The sequence below is a fragment of the Ahaetulla prasina genome, chromosome 13 (assembly GCF_028640845.1).
Source record: "Ahaetulla prasina isolate Xishuangbanna chromosome 13, ASM2864084v1, whole genome shotgun sequence".
Taxonomy (NCBI): domain Eukaryota; kingdom Metazoa; phylum Chordata; class Lepidosauria; order Squamata; family Colubridae; genus Ahaetulla; species Ahaetulla prasina.
Genome location: NC_080551.1, coordinates 15,489,267 through 15,503,491, shown reverse-complemented (window position 1 = coordinate 15,503,491; position 14,225 = coordinate 15,489,267). Strand labels below are relative to the sequence as shown.

The 14,225-nt window shown below is 44.5% G+C and overlaps 1 protein-coding gene across 1 annotated transcript; it reads left to right on the top strand.

The window, feature by feature from the left end:
- Positions 1-1,246: 1,246 nt before the first annotated feature.
- Positions 1,247-14,187, top strand: STARD5 (StAR related lipid transfer domain containing 5). The gene is made up of 6 exons (XM_058155847.1): positions 1,247-1,412; positions 6,365-6,414; positions 7,953-8,085; positions 8,923-9,040; positions 9,822-9,915; positions 12,175-14,187. Exons 1-6 carry the CDS (start codon positions 1,323-1,325, stop codon positions 12,320-12,322), a joined length of 633 nt encoding a protein of 210 aa, XP_058011830.1. The 5' UTR covers positions 1,247-1,322; the 3' UTR covers positions 12,323-14,187.
- Positions 14,188-14,225: the final 38 nt, after the last annotated feature.

Sequence of the window (14,225 nt, the reverse complement as noted above, 5' to 3'; positions counted from 1 at the left end):
AACCAGGCTCTACTCCTAGCCAAAAGGCTTGGTTTTAGCCCCAATTGACTTTGGCCTCTTTCAAATGCACAATGCACATTCACCCAATAGATTCAGAAATCTAGTCCTCTGGACTGAAATCTAAACAAAAAAAACAAAAAACCTGCCTATGAACAGAAAACAAGCTTTGGGATCCACAATGACGGGAGTTGGAATAAAAAATATTTGGAAGGTTCAGTCTTGAAAGGCCTCTGGGGCAGGAGGGGGGAACCATCAATCCATCAATCAGAATAGAGCTGGAAGAGACCTTGGAGGTCCTTTAATCCAGGGGTCTCCAACCTTGGCAACTTTAAGACTTGTGGACTTCAACTCCCAGAGTTCCTCAGCTAGCAAAGCCTGCTTTAGTCCAGTCCCCTACTCAAGCAGGAGACCCCAAAACATTCCAGACAAGTGGCTGTCCAGTCTCTTCTTAAAAACCTCCAGTGATGGAGTACCCACAACTTCTGGAGGCGAGTCGTTCCACTGGTTAATTGTCCACACTGTTAGGAAGTTTCTCCTCAATTCCAGGTTGGTTCTCTCCTTGATTAGTTTCCATCCATTGTTTCTTGTCCTGCCTTCAGGTGCTTTGGAAAAGGAGTTGACCCGTTTGTGGCAGCCCCTCAAATACTGGAACACTGGTATCGTGTCACCTCTAGTCCTTCTTTTCTCTAGACTGCCCATGCCCAATTCCTGCCGCCGTTTCTCATATGTTTTTGCCTCCAGGCTTTTAATCATCCTTGCTGCTCTTCTTTCCGCTTTTTCCAAAATCTCTTCGTCCCTATCCCACCTTGCAAAGTTGTTGTGAAACCAAACATCTGGGGAAAGAGACACAAGGTTTACCTCCTGCTCCATCCATAGCCCCAGCCAGGAGCCACCCAAAACACCCAGTTGACGGCAGGTATAAAAGCAGCAACAGTAACAGAGTGGGAAGGGTCCTTGGAGGTCATCTAGTCCAACCCCCTGCTCTATGCAGAAGGCCTGCACTAGGGATTCGAACCGCCGAAACTGCATCGGCTTCCACCAGCGCAACTGGTAGGCAAGAGTTGTCGTCCTTAGAGGTCGGGCCGTTCCCAACCCCAACCCTCCATTCTCACGAGTAGCGCGCGCGTTGGGGGAGAAGCGGGAGGCGGCGCCGCGCGGATTCCTTCGAGCAAGGATGGCGCGGCTCCAAAAGGGAGGCTGGCCCCTTTTCTGGGCTTGGTCTCGGCAGATCCTTTCCCGTCTTTTCCTCCTCCTCCTCCTCCTTCTCCACCGTCTGGCCAGCCATTCCCAGTCCAGCCGGGAACGCGTCACCGTCTCTCGCCATGGAGTACCAGCAGGCTGCCCAATGGGCCGCCCAGCACTTGGAGAGCTACCGGAAAGACCCCAGTGGCTGGAACGGCTATAAGCGAGCGGTAAGCCGGGGGCGGGTAGGGCTTGGGGGGTGACAGCGATCACCGATTTTCCCTTTGAGGGGCTGAGCCAAGGCGCCCCTTCCTCCTTGAAAAGAAGGGAGAAATGCGAAGCTGGCGTTCTCGCTGTGGACCTCAAGAGGAGATGCCAGGTGGAAAGCGCTCCAGCCTGAAAAGATCACAATTTTTATTCATTTATTATGAAACAGGACTCGTTTTATCTGCCGCACCCCCCACTTCGCTCCCCAAAACAATGACACCTGCCTGGAAGTTGAAAACGAGCTCTTCCTCTTTCTCTGCTGGTTTTGCTAGATTTATTTATTTATTTTTTTATCGGCGGGGAGAACCTGTTTTCGCTCAGAGGAAAAGTTTTAAAAAAACGAAACAAAACAAAACTTCCGCTTACCTTCCCCCCACCACCCCGCGCGCGATCTGAAGTGATCCAGCGGATCCCTTCTGGCTTCCGCGGCATCTCCTTTTATTTTATTTTTATTTTATTTATTTTGTCACACAGTATATATAAGCATAAGCATGAAATAACTATACAATATATAAGCATATATATAAGCATAAGTATGTAATAACTATATTATTGGATATAACGAAAGGAAACAATAGAAAAGGAACGGTAGGCACGTTTGTGCTCTTATGCACGCCCCTTACAGACCTCTTAGGAATGGGGTGAGGTCAATAGTAGACAGTTTTTGGTTGAAGCTTTGGGGATTTTGGGAAGAGACCACAGAGTCAGGTAGTGTATTCCAAGCATTAACAACTCTGTTACTGAAGTCATATTTTCTGCAATCAAGATTGGAGGGGTTAACATTAAGCTTAAATCTATTGTTTGCTCATGTATTGTTGCAATTGAAGCTGAAGTAGTCTTCGACAGGAAGGACATTGTAATTTTCCTGCTGGGAATATATGATTTCCCCCGGACAGATCTGAAAAGGTGAAATCTAGCCAGGAAAGGAAAAAGGAGTTTCCTTTTACTTTAAAGAGTCTAGATTGTCCTTTAACACAGTGATCACCAACTGGTGGTCCATGAGAAAATGTTGGTGGTCCGCAGGAAAATTATCTGCGTTTTTAATATTTTTTTATATTGCACTAAATACTTTTTACCTTCTTAAAAAATTCATACTAGTGGTCCACGGGATTTAAAATTATGAATTTAGTGGTCCCTGAGGGCTGAAAGGTTGGTGACCCCTGCTTTAACAAACAGCTTTCCCATTTTGAGAGTTTGTGGGGTTGTTTGCTGGACAGTGTTTGTGAAAGAAAGAAAGACACTGGGATCTTTTTATAGTTTTGCAGGGGGGAGGGGGCTCGAGGGCTGTGGAGATTCTCTCTTTTTTTAACCTTTAAAAAGTTGTTTTATTTTATAGACATACATTTAAAACATCAGTAATTCCTCCCATGTGACGTCTCGGTGTTTTCTTCTTGGCTCCATATTTTTATTGTTTCTTCTTTCTTCACTTCAATTTAAACTATTGCCATTTTTCCACAGATACATTATTATCCTTTTCTTACATAATTATCCATTGCTTATCTGTACCTTTCTTCTAACGGATGGAAAAATTTACCCCATATCTTAAAATATTCTGAATCCTCTCTTTCTTTAATCATCAAAGTTACTCTGTTCATTTCTGGCTGTGGAGATTCTCCATCATCCAGGTCATGGTTTGTCCCAAAGGTGCTTTTCCAAAAGGCAATTGGGCTTTCCTTTAAAAAAAAACCAAAAAACCAAAAAAACGAAGAAGCTTTTTGGATGACAAGCAAAATGTCTTCAAAAGGAAAAAAAAAAAAGGAAACAAGAAATTCAGGTTGCCATCTGGGTGGCTAGATTGCTGTGATGCCCAGGAGGGGAGCGTGCCACCCACACAGCTCTTCAATTAAATATCCTTACAGAGGTCAATTGAGGGGAGTTGGCAGAGAAATTATTGAGAAGGAATAGTTGCATAGTCAATAAAAGTTTTACTTTCCGATCATCTCCCAATGTTGCATCGTTGTCCGCATGTTAAGCTAGATCATGGGTGTCCAACTCGATTTCATTGAGGGCCACATCAGGGTTGTGTTTGACCTGGGGAGGGGGGAGGGGAGGCATGGCCAGCATGAGGTCACTTGTGGGGGGCACCTTCGGTGGCCTGAACCCTCTGCCAGCAAAAACGCGAGCTCCATTTTCACCTGGGGCAGCCTCCTGCAACCCTCTGGCCAATGAAAACAGAAGAAGAAGAATAGAAGAATTCTTTATTGGCCAAGTGTGATTGGACGCACAAGGGATTTGTCTTTGGTGCATAAGCTCGCAGTGTACATAAAAAGAAAAGATACATTCATCAAGAATCATAAGGTACAACACTTCATGATAGTCATCGGGAACAAATAAGCAATCAGGAAACAATCAGGAATAGAATAGAATAGAATAGAATAGAATAGAATAGAATAGAATAGAATAGAATAGAATAGAATAGAATAGAATAGAATAGAATTCTTTATTGGCCAAGTATGATTGGGCACACAAGGGATTTGTCTCTGGTGCATAGGCTCTCAGTGGACGTACCAAGAAAAGAACTCGGGGAGGCCTCACACGGCCCTTGCAAGCTCCCTTTTCATTGGCAGAGGCACTGCGGGCCGGTTCTTTGCTATTTCCAGGGTGGCCCGAGGGGCCTGATCTAAGCACCTCATGGGTTGGATCCAGCCTCTCCCACCCATCTTGAGTTTGACACCCCTGAGCTAGATGAACCAACAGCCTGAATCTGATCAGCCTTGGCTAGATTCCAGAACGGACTCTCAAAGCAGAAGATAGATTGCATGCTTCATTTTTCATGATGCATATGGATGTTTCTTTCCTTTTGCTCGAGCAATTTGTGCAACAATTAAAAGCTGGGGATTTTTATTTTTTTATTATTATTTTTTATTTGGTCCTGGAAGCCCCAGGAATATGTCCAGGAAGTTACCAGGAGTCAAGCGTGCTCAAAAAAACTGTATTTTATACATGGGCAATTCGATATTTTGCAAACACAAAGGTCGCGATAGGTCGGACACGACTTCGCAACGCTCAGTGGTTAAGAAACTGAGCTTGTCGATCAGAAAGGTCAGCAGTTCGGCGGTTGGAATCCCTAGTACAGGTCTCCTGCGTGAGCAGGGGGTTGGACTAGATGACCTCCAAAGTCCCTTCCAACTCTGTAACTGATTACTAACAACAACAACAAACACAAAGGGAAGACTGAGGGGTTATGTTAGTAAAACACAGACTGTTTTCAGAAAGAGACTGTCGTAGAATTGCTCCATCCAATATGTGATCTCTAGAGAAGAAGTTTTAAGCATAATTTGGGGCATAGCAATGGCGAGAAAGAAACCCCTGAAGAGCTGTCGTTATTTTTCCATCTCTAAGGCTTTGGAAAGAGATCCATTTTCCTCCGCCTTCCTTTTTTTTTTTTTTTTGCCAAGTTGTTTCTTTCCATCCGCTCCTGCAGAGAAAAGTAGCCCAGTACCATAATAACTACTTCACAGCTTGGAAGGGAAGAAGAGAGAGTGACAATCATTCCCAGGCTGTTATTGGTGGGCATGTTAAGGACTTATCAAAACACAGCACTGGCTGTTGGGAAGCGGGCGAGAGACTTCTGAAAGGCAATATATAATGTTATTTCTGATAAGATCACTCCCAGAAGCCACCATTTCAATGCTAGGTTTTTTTCCTCCATGAATAGTCAGAACTGGACTTTGTGGAATGGCATACCCCTCCCGCTTTCTTGCTCTTTCGGGTTTTCGAAAAGCATCCCAAGGCCATCAAAATGATTTGTGGGAGTTATTGTTTATTGTTTCTTTTTTCTTTTTTTAACTTTGTTTGTGCTTGAGTGCCCAAGTTGGTTTTTGATGCCTGGAAAATGCCTGGACTAGTCCCCGAAGTTTTCTTGGCAAGGTTTTTTCCTCTTCCTCTTCCTCCTCCTCCTCCTCCTCCTCCTCCTCCTCTTCTTCTTCTTCTTCTTCTTCTCTGCCCGCTCCTCCTCTTATTATTATTTACTTTATTCATTAAACATGAAACTCAAGTCAATTATAATTATAATTATTACTATTATTATATTTTTATCCCGCCTTTATCACTCTGCAAGTAATTCGAGGTGGCAAACACATATAATACTCCTTCCCCCTCCTATTTTCCACACAACAGCCCTGTGAATTATCTTGGGCTAAGAGACCATGACTGGCCCACGCTGTGTCACTATTTGGTATTATAGTCCACAAAGAGTGCAAAAGGATACAGGCAGTTGTCTCTTAACACTCTTTGTTCAATGACCATTTGAGGTTTACAACGGCACTGAAAAAAGTGGTTTTTATGACTGATTTCCACACCTATGAGTAGACTATTGTAGCATCCTGTGGTCACATGATCAAAATTTAGCCGCTTGGCAACTGGCATGTATTTATAACGGTTGTGGTGTTCCGTGGTCATGTGATCCTCTCTTGCAACTTTCTGACGCGGTTAAAGGGGAATCTGGATTCGCTTCACAACCGTGTTACTAACTTTAACAACTGCAGTGATTCACTTAACAGCTGTGGCAAGAAAGGTCATACACCTGTCTACTGTCTTGATAGCAACAGAAATTTTGGGCTCAGTTGTGGTCGTAAGTTGAGGATTACCTCCTCAGGGCCTCTTGGTTTCAACAGAAACAGTTGAACCAAATCCAGAATTACACATATTGAAAGAAGGTCTGTTGAAATCAAAGGGGAAAGTTAGTTATGGCTAATGAAAAATCTAGTTGCTTTAAGCAAATTGTTTTATTTTTATTTGCCACGAGACAAGCCTTGTGGGTGTTTGTTGTTGTTTAATTCTCTTAGCATTACTTCCTGAAAATGGATTCTTAACGTATTCAAAACCCATTAAGCTTGAATAAAACCTCATTCAGCTTCAGCATGCAACGAAAATGCAGCTGGTTATATCTGATTTTTTTAAAATTTCTTTCTAGAATAATGTCACCATATCTTGGAGACCTTCAAATGTATTTCGTGGAAACCTGTAAGTAAAATCACAGAAGCAAAACAACATTTAGGTGAAGGTTGGGAGGTGTGAGGGGGGGGGATAAACTGATCTCTAAAATGCCGCTTCGGTCTTATTTATTGCTAATTTTAGTTCTGTGCTTTTAAAATGTGAATAATGTAGTCAATAGCTGGTAGATGAAGCACAAAAAGGAGAAGGTTCCAGTAATGGAAAAGAAAAGAAAAGAAACTTCTAATCAAGTACAATGTGCAAGTAACTAAGCTTTCCATACATATCAATCATAGGTTTTTGTTATATTTTTTTTCCTTTGGAGAATAAAGTTATAATCTTCATGATAAAGAAGAATATTGTGCAATGTAAGGTATGATGCAACTTGATTTGCCGCCTCATACCGTTATAAATAGCTGAACTTATAAAACATGACTTATCCAAAAGATGTAGAAATGCACCATCCCTAGAAAGCTTAATTACGATGAAATACAGAACTGTAATGTGTATTTATTTCAGTAACTGAGCATTTTGCTTAGGCGAGGTGCTACTTTTTTCAGTGTTCTGTATAAAACAAACATATATTTTTTTTTTGCAATTTAAAAAGCAGTGGAATGATTGGAACACTAGTTTATTACAGGCAGAGGTACGTTCGCTCCTTTTTATTTATTTGACTTGAGTTTTATCCCAGCTTGGTTACTTTGTACGTAGCTCTAGGCAGCGAACGTACCTCAGGGGTGAAATCTAAAAATTTTCCCTACCGGTTCTGTGGGCGTGGCTTAATTGGTTGGTGTGGCTTGGTGGTCAGGTGAACCGGTGGGCGTGGCTTGGTGGTCAGGTGATTGAATGGGCATGGCCAATAATAATAAATAATAAAAATAATGAAGTATACAAAATGTGAGAGCGCACCGATCTACCTTCTTTAAAAATAGAGGCACCAATTGCCTTTTTTGGGGAGGCACCAGTTTACCTTCTTTAAAAATAGAGGCACCGGTCTACCAATTGCCTTTTTTGGGGAGGCACCGGTCTACCTTCTTTAAAAATGGAGACACTGGCCTACTAGCCACCTACAGCGCTGATCAGCTGTAGTGTGGCCCTTTGAAGTGCTGCAGCAGTCATTTAAGGCCGTTTGCAGCTATATCACCACTGAGAGCTTCAGGGACAGAGAAGAGGAACAGCGAGGCGTGGGCGGTGGGCGGTGGGCGGTGGGCAGGGATTTTTGCTACCGGTTCTCCAAACTACCAGCCCCCATTGTTACCCGATCGCATGATCCGGTCCGAACCGGGAGCATTTCACCCCTGACATATCTACTATTCCTTCCTCCTTCTCTTTACTCCACAACAACAACTCTGTGAAGCAAGTTGGGCTGAGAGAAAGTGAGTGGCCCAAAGTCAGCCAGTGGCTTTCGTGCCCAAGGTGGCACTAGAACTCACAGTCTCCCAGTTACTAAGCCAGCACCTTAACTGGCTCCATTTATTAAGGACACTCAAAATGCAATTTTACTGGAATAGCACCTTTCTGCTTCATTCGCTAAGACTTTCTCTCATTCTTCCTCCTTCTCTCAAAAGATACAGGGCAGAAGGAGTTATAGCAGCTAAACCAGAGGATGTCTTTAAATGTATAAAGCCGGAGACTGATGGACTTAGAGAAAAATGGGATGACAATGTGAATAAAACAGTAGTGATTGAATCCATAAACAATGTAAGTATAACATGTCTTTACTTATAGCCAGAAACAGCTAGGGAAGTAAGGTGCTATTGGGAAGTAGCACTGGCTATTGTAGGGTAATTGGGAAGAGAAGGAATTCCCATTCTGTTCTGGGATGTAGGGAATGGTGGAAGCATTGATGTCTGGTTGTATTGTGCTAAAACCAGCAGTGAAATCCAGCTGGATCTATCCAGATCGCGCGAACTGTTAGTGCCGGTGGTAGGAGGCTCCGCCCACCCACTGGGACATCATTATGTCCCGTTTGTGACCCTCTGCGCATGCGCAGAAGGCTCTGCACATGTGCAGAAGAGACATGCATGCACGTAGCAAACGTGCTTCCGTGCATAGCACGCATGTGCTTCTACGTGCGTGTTCCCGTGCACTCCCGTTCCCGAACCAGTAGTGAGGGTAAGTGGATTTCACCGCTAGCTAAAACTGTGGTGGCTGATTGGTTATCTACTGCATTGAGTAGTAGATGAGACTGCAAACACACTGGTTGGGTAAGCAAAATTAGGAAGGGAGGGAGGGAGGGAGGGAGGGAGGGAGGGAGGGAGAGAGGGATAAGGAAAAGAAAAATCTTTGCTTTCTGACTCAGCCCTTTTTATACAGTTGCTAATTTGTGATTTTTGTGATCATCCGCTCCCCCTTAAAATCAAGTCTATGTTTATATTCACCACGATGTGTGATGGGTTGGATGCCATGACACATGGCTACCATTCTTAGTTAAATGTAGTTAAACTTCTATTGTGTAGTAGTACTGTATATTGTTAGCTTTGCCATTGGGATGAGATGAGTCTTAAACATCTCAGCCACCTTTGTGCGCAATTTCAGGACGTTTGTGTCCTGAGGACGACTACACCCTCAGCTTTCATGAATATGATCTCTCCAAGGGAGTTCTTAGACGTGGTCCTGATCCAACAAAATGAGGATGGCTCAAAAATGACTGCTGGTAAGCTTGATCCAAACCTTTGGGGCACTTGTTTTCTTGGGGGCTATCTTACAGGTCAATAGCCGGTGTGGCCATTCAAGGGTGACCACCGTCTGACCGTCGGTGAATGGCAAAAGCAACCCAAGACCGTTGGAATGTTCTCTTTCAGAGACCCGAGATAGCTTTTGCCACCAAAGTTATCTTTGATCTCTATGCTGTGGTCGAGTGACCAAGGTGACAATTAAAATCCCCCTTCCCAAGGCTGCAAGCTTTTCACAAGATGATGTCACAAGCGCCTTCACTTGCCTTCAGGGAACTTCAGCGAGTTCTCTGAAGTCGCTCACTAGTGAGTCAAACAGCGTATAAATTTAATAAATAAAATAAGTAAGGCAGGAGTGTCAAACTCGCATCATCATGGCGTTGTCACATGACGTATCGCGACTTTTTTTCTCCTTTGCTAAACCGGACATGGGTGTGGCCAAAGCATGACACATCCGGCCTGCGGGCCACAAGTTTGACAGCCCTGAAGTAGGGCAATCCTTAGCAGCTGCACTAAAATACTCTCCTACCCACTCACATCTCCCTGGCCGGATTTACTTTATTAGAAATGTTTCTTGATTTCAATCAAGAAACAGCAGACATTCAACCCAGTCTTAGAAGAAACTCTGATTGGTGTAAAATAGTTGTTATAATGTTGTGGGTGCCTAATACATATACATGCTTCTCCTGTCGCTAGGGGAATCCCCATTTTGAGATAAAAAATAAATCTCGATTTTACTTTTTTAATGTTCCTCCCTCATAGCAACCAACGTGGAACATCGCCTCAGTCCACCTCAGCCAAATTACGTGAGAGGCCTGAATTTTCCCTGCGGCTGTTTTCTCATTCCTGTTCCAGGGTAAGTTCCGTGGCAATATTCGATGACACCATCCTGTAGGTTAAGAATGCTCAAGGGTTTTAATTTACACGCCTTTTGCTGTTGCCGTTGTTGTTGCTAAATTAGAGCTTACGTAACGCCCTAACCGAACATCCGCCAGGCAGTTTAAGGGTGGTGGTTTTTCTACAGGAAGCGGCCAGCTTTACATGGGTAAATTGAAGAGAGAGATTTAAGATGTGTTTTGTTTGCTTTGTCGTGTAAGTGTCACAATCTGAGATGGGCAGCTCTGAAAAACCTGACAAACAAATAAGAAAGGAATGCGTAGGTTTTTATACTTTGCATTAAAAGCTGTTTGGACAACTGTCTCATACATGAGTTTATTACCAATTCACGTTGCTGAGATCAGGGGTGAAATGCTACCGGTTCGGACTGGTTCAGCCGAACTGCTTGTGATGGCTGCAGGCGGTTTGAAGAACCGGTAGCGACAGCAACGCGAGGGTCCGCACACCTGCCCGGTCATCATTACTTCCTGGTTAAAACTAGTTTGTTTTTTTTAAATTTACATTTATATCCCGCCCTTCTCCGAAGACTCAGGGTGGCTTACAGTGTATAAGGCAATAGTCTCATTCTATTTGTATATTTACAAAGTCAACTTATTGCCCCCCCAACAATCTGGGTCTTCATTTTACCTACCTTATAAAGGATGGAAGGCTGAGTCAACCTTGGGCCGGGCTTGAACCTGCAGTAATTGCAGGCTGCTGTGTTCTAATAATAGGCTTCTTACCAGCCTGAGCTACCACGGCCCCTGCCGTTTAACCCTCTGCACATGTGCAGAAGGGTTTGCGCATTTGCAGAGGGTCTGTGTATGCGGTGCATGCACTTCTGAACCGGTAGGGAAGGTAAGTACATTTCACCCCTGGCTGAGATTGATATAGCTTGGAATTGAATTATGGATGCCGCCTCCTCCATAATATATAGCTTCTGTTTTCTTGAAGATGACGTTCTAATAGCGCAGAAGCATGCCAGCTAAGAGATGAAAAGAAAATAAACTGAGGAGGAAAAGGAACAGTGCATAACATTTCTCCACGGTGCCATCTATCTGGACAGCATGCATGTGATTCACGCCATCATGCAATCCAACGATTACAAACTAGTAAACACGTTTGATGCATGTGTCAAGTCATGCCGTTAGTGTGAGGACAGCATCAGGCAAGTCGCATTAGCATCTCCAATGGTGGAATAAAACAACTTAGGCTAGGTGTGGCCCTTGGCATGCGGAAGTTGTAGAAATATATAAATATGAAAAAGAGGCACTGGGAGAAGAAATACTGTATGGCCTTTCTTAAGCCTTTAACTCAGTGGTGGAATTCAATTTTTTTTTTACTACCGGTTCTGTGGGCGTGGCTTGGCGGGCGTGGCAGGGAAAGGATAGTGCAAAATCCCCATTCCCTCCCCACTTCTGGGGGAAGGATATTGCAAAATCTCCATTCCCACCCCACTCTGGGGCTAGCCAGAGTGTTGTGTCTCGTCCGATCTCACCACAGCCGGGGCCTTCTTATCTGCTTCTGAACACAGAGGAATGTCCTAGTATGCCTCCCGGCCCCAGCCCTGGCTCCATGCCCAGACAGGCTGAAGAGGAGGAAATACCTCCAGCTCCCAGCTCTGGCTCCATGCCCAGGCAAACGGAGCAACTAGACCCCTCCCCCTCCTCCACAGCATGTGAGCCTGAGGGAGGTCAATTGCCAACAGCTGCAGACTGGAGTGACCCTCGCGTCAGAAGACTTGATAGACGGAGGCAACAGAAGGAAGGGAGGGGCAGGCCTGGATAAGTGCTGAGTCATGGCCTATATAAAGGACCTGCTTTCTGGCATTCTCTGAGTCAGGCAAAGTCTAAACATATCTTGCTGAAGTCACTTTCTGGTCTCCTGCCTGCCCTGAGGACTTTGCTAGGACTTTGGCAGAGCTGCAGAGGCACGCCTGATTCGGATTTCCCTGACCCAGCCGTCAGCGGAGGAGTGGGACACGACACAGAGGTGGTATTTGCCGGTTCTCCGAACTGCTCAAAATTTCCACTACCGGTTCTCCCGAACCTGTCAGAGCCTACTGGATTTCACCCCTGCTTCGTGCCTAAGGAAGGGATTAACAGTTAGGTTTCCCCACTCTTTCTGTTTCACCTTTAATCACTATACCAAACTGGTTCTCACTGGAGATATATGCCATTTTTACTGAACTGCTTTCTGTTCCTTTTTTTTTTTTTTTTGGTTCTTGTTTTCTCTGCAGGGATCCAAATAAGACCCGCCTGCTCAGTTTCTTTCAGACGGATCTAAGTGGCAACCTTCCACAGAAAATCGTCGAATCTTTCTTTCCAAGGAGCATCACAGGGTTTTACGGGAATTTGGCTAATGCAGCTGTCACATTAGTAGCTTAGGGCAGGGGTCGCCAACTTCTCGGACCTCAGGGACCACTAAATTCATAATTTTAAGTCCTGCGGACCACTAATATGAATTTTTTTTAAAAAAATAAATAGTATTTGGGGCAATATAATAAATGCAAATAATTTTTCTGCCGACCACCAAAATTTTTTCATGGACCACCAGTGGTCCGCTGACCACTGGTTGGTGATCGTTGGCTTAGAGAGCTAAGGTGGCGCAGTGGTTAGAGTACAGTACTGTAGGCTACTTCAGCTGACTGCTAGCTGCAGTTCAGCCGATCGAATCTCACCAGCTCAAGGTTGACTCGGCCTTCCATCTTTCCAAGGTGGGTAAAATGAGGACCCAGATTGTTGGGGACAAGAGGCTGACTCTGTAAACCGCTTAGAGAGGGCTGTAAAAGCACTACGAAGCGGTATATAAGTCTAAGTGCTATTGCTATTGCGCTATATTCCCTATTTCCCCGCCCCATCCCACTTCTATTCTCAAAGGGAAAACAGACTATAGCTGGGCTGTATATTAATAATACTGAGACTGCACTTCACAAAGGCACAAGCAATGTCCTGGGGCTGAATTCAGAACTGTGATCTGTTCGAAAGGATGTGCATGAATTTCTCCTTAATTTAGATGGAGAGCTTGTGAGCCCAGGTCTAGAATTAAATAGCACTTTATTCACTCGACTGGGGTCTGACCTTGCTAAGGACTTTGAAAAGAAATGAATCTCTCCCGGGGTTTTGCTTTGCAAGGTAGGCTTTCAAACATAACGACACCTCAGCAGGAAAGAGTTGGACCATAATTCGCTGTGCTGGCTTCGTCCCCCTGTCAATCAGAAAAACGAGGAAGAAAGCCCAATGCTGTGTATTTGCCAAATTCCATGTGCTGCTTTATCTTTCACAATTATGACGACATCACTTAGAACTCCTCTTGAGTTTAGATCTCCACCCAGGTATCTACCAAGAATTCCTTTCATGTGGTTTGGTTGTTTTGAGCCAATAAGGCATTTCCTGTTGAAGTGAGAGAGGAAAAAAAAAGACTCTGAAGAAGCCACATTTGTTTTTCAAATGTTCTCCTCCCGTATCATCTCAATCGCAAATATCTGCCTACATTACGCCTGCATGGCAGGAGGGGGAAAAAAAAATTCCTGACTTACAAGTCTGCCAGTGGGAAGAGAGATGTTTACGCACAGAAACACTCAAGCATACGAAACTCTTAAGCATGTGGTTATGGTAAATTACGGTCGGTTGTGGAACAGCAGGTTGTCAGAGACGGTGTTTAACAAGAAACCGAGACAAACATCTACCGGTTTTGCACTGTAGATCCTGTTTAGAGAGAAGGAAACATGTCTGCTCCAGGATTCTGCCTTCTTAAAACTTTCCCTAGTTCTGTGACGGCGAGCCTATGGTACACGTGCCAGAGGTGGCACACAGAGCCCTCTCCATGGGCATGTGTGCCATCACCAGCTGCTCTTCTGGGTTCCGATGCACAGATGCTCTCATCTGGATTCTGATGCTTGCATGCACGCCAGTCAGCTGGTCTTCATGTGAGGCCCAGCTGGCCAGTGTGTATGCGCGCAGCAGAACCTGGAAGAGAACAGCTGTCCAGCTGCATGTGCACGACAGAAAGCCAGAAGAGCAGCTGGCTCCTGCATGCACGTACACTAGCCAGCTGCTCTCTTCCAGGTTCTGGGGCTCCGGTGCGCGTACAGGCGCCAGTTTTGGCACTCGGTGCCGAAAAGGTTTAACTATCACTGCCCTAGCTGCTTCAAATGACCACTGATCTCAGGCAATAATATTTTCTAAATCATAATATGTTGCTCTGATGTGCTTTTATATATTAGAAATAAAAAAGAAAAAAGTGCTCGGAAGTCACTCTTGGTCTTTGTCTCTGTTTGGATTGAAGTTT

Bases quoted from the DNA above. Each gene is read 5' to 3' on its own strand.
- STARD5 (XM_058155847.1), top strand. From the start codon at position 1,323: ATGGAGTACCAGCAGGCTGCCCAATGGGCCGCCCAGCACTTGGAGAGC. The intron at 1,413-6,364 runs GTAAGCCGGGGG...ATTTCTTTCTAG, and splicing joins GGAACGGCTATAAGCGAGCG to AATAATGTCACCATATCTTG. The intron at 9,041-9,821 runs GTAAGCTTGATC...CCTCCCTCATAG, and splicing joins TGGCTCAAAAATGACTGCTG to CAACCAACGTGGAACATCGC.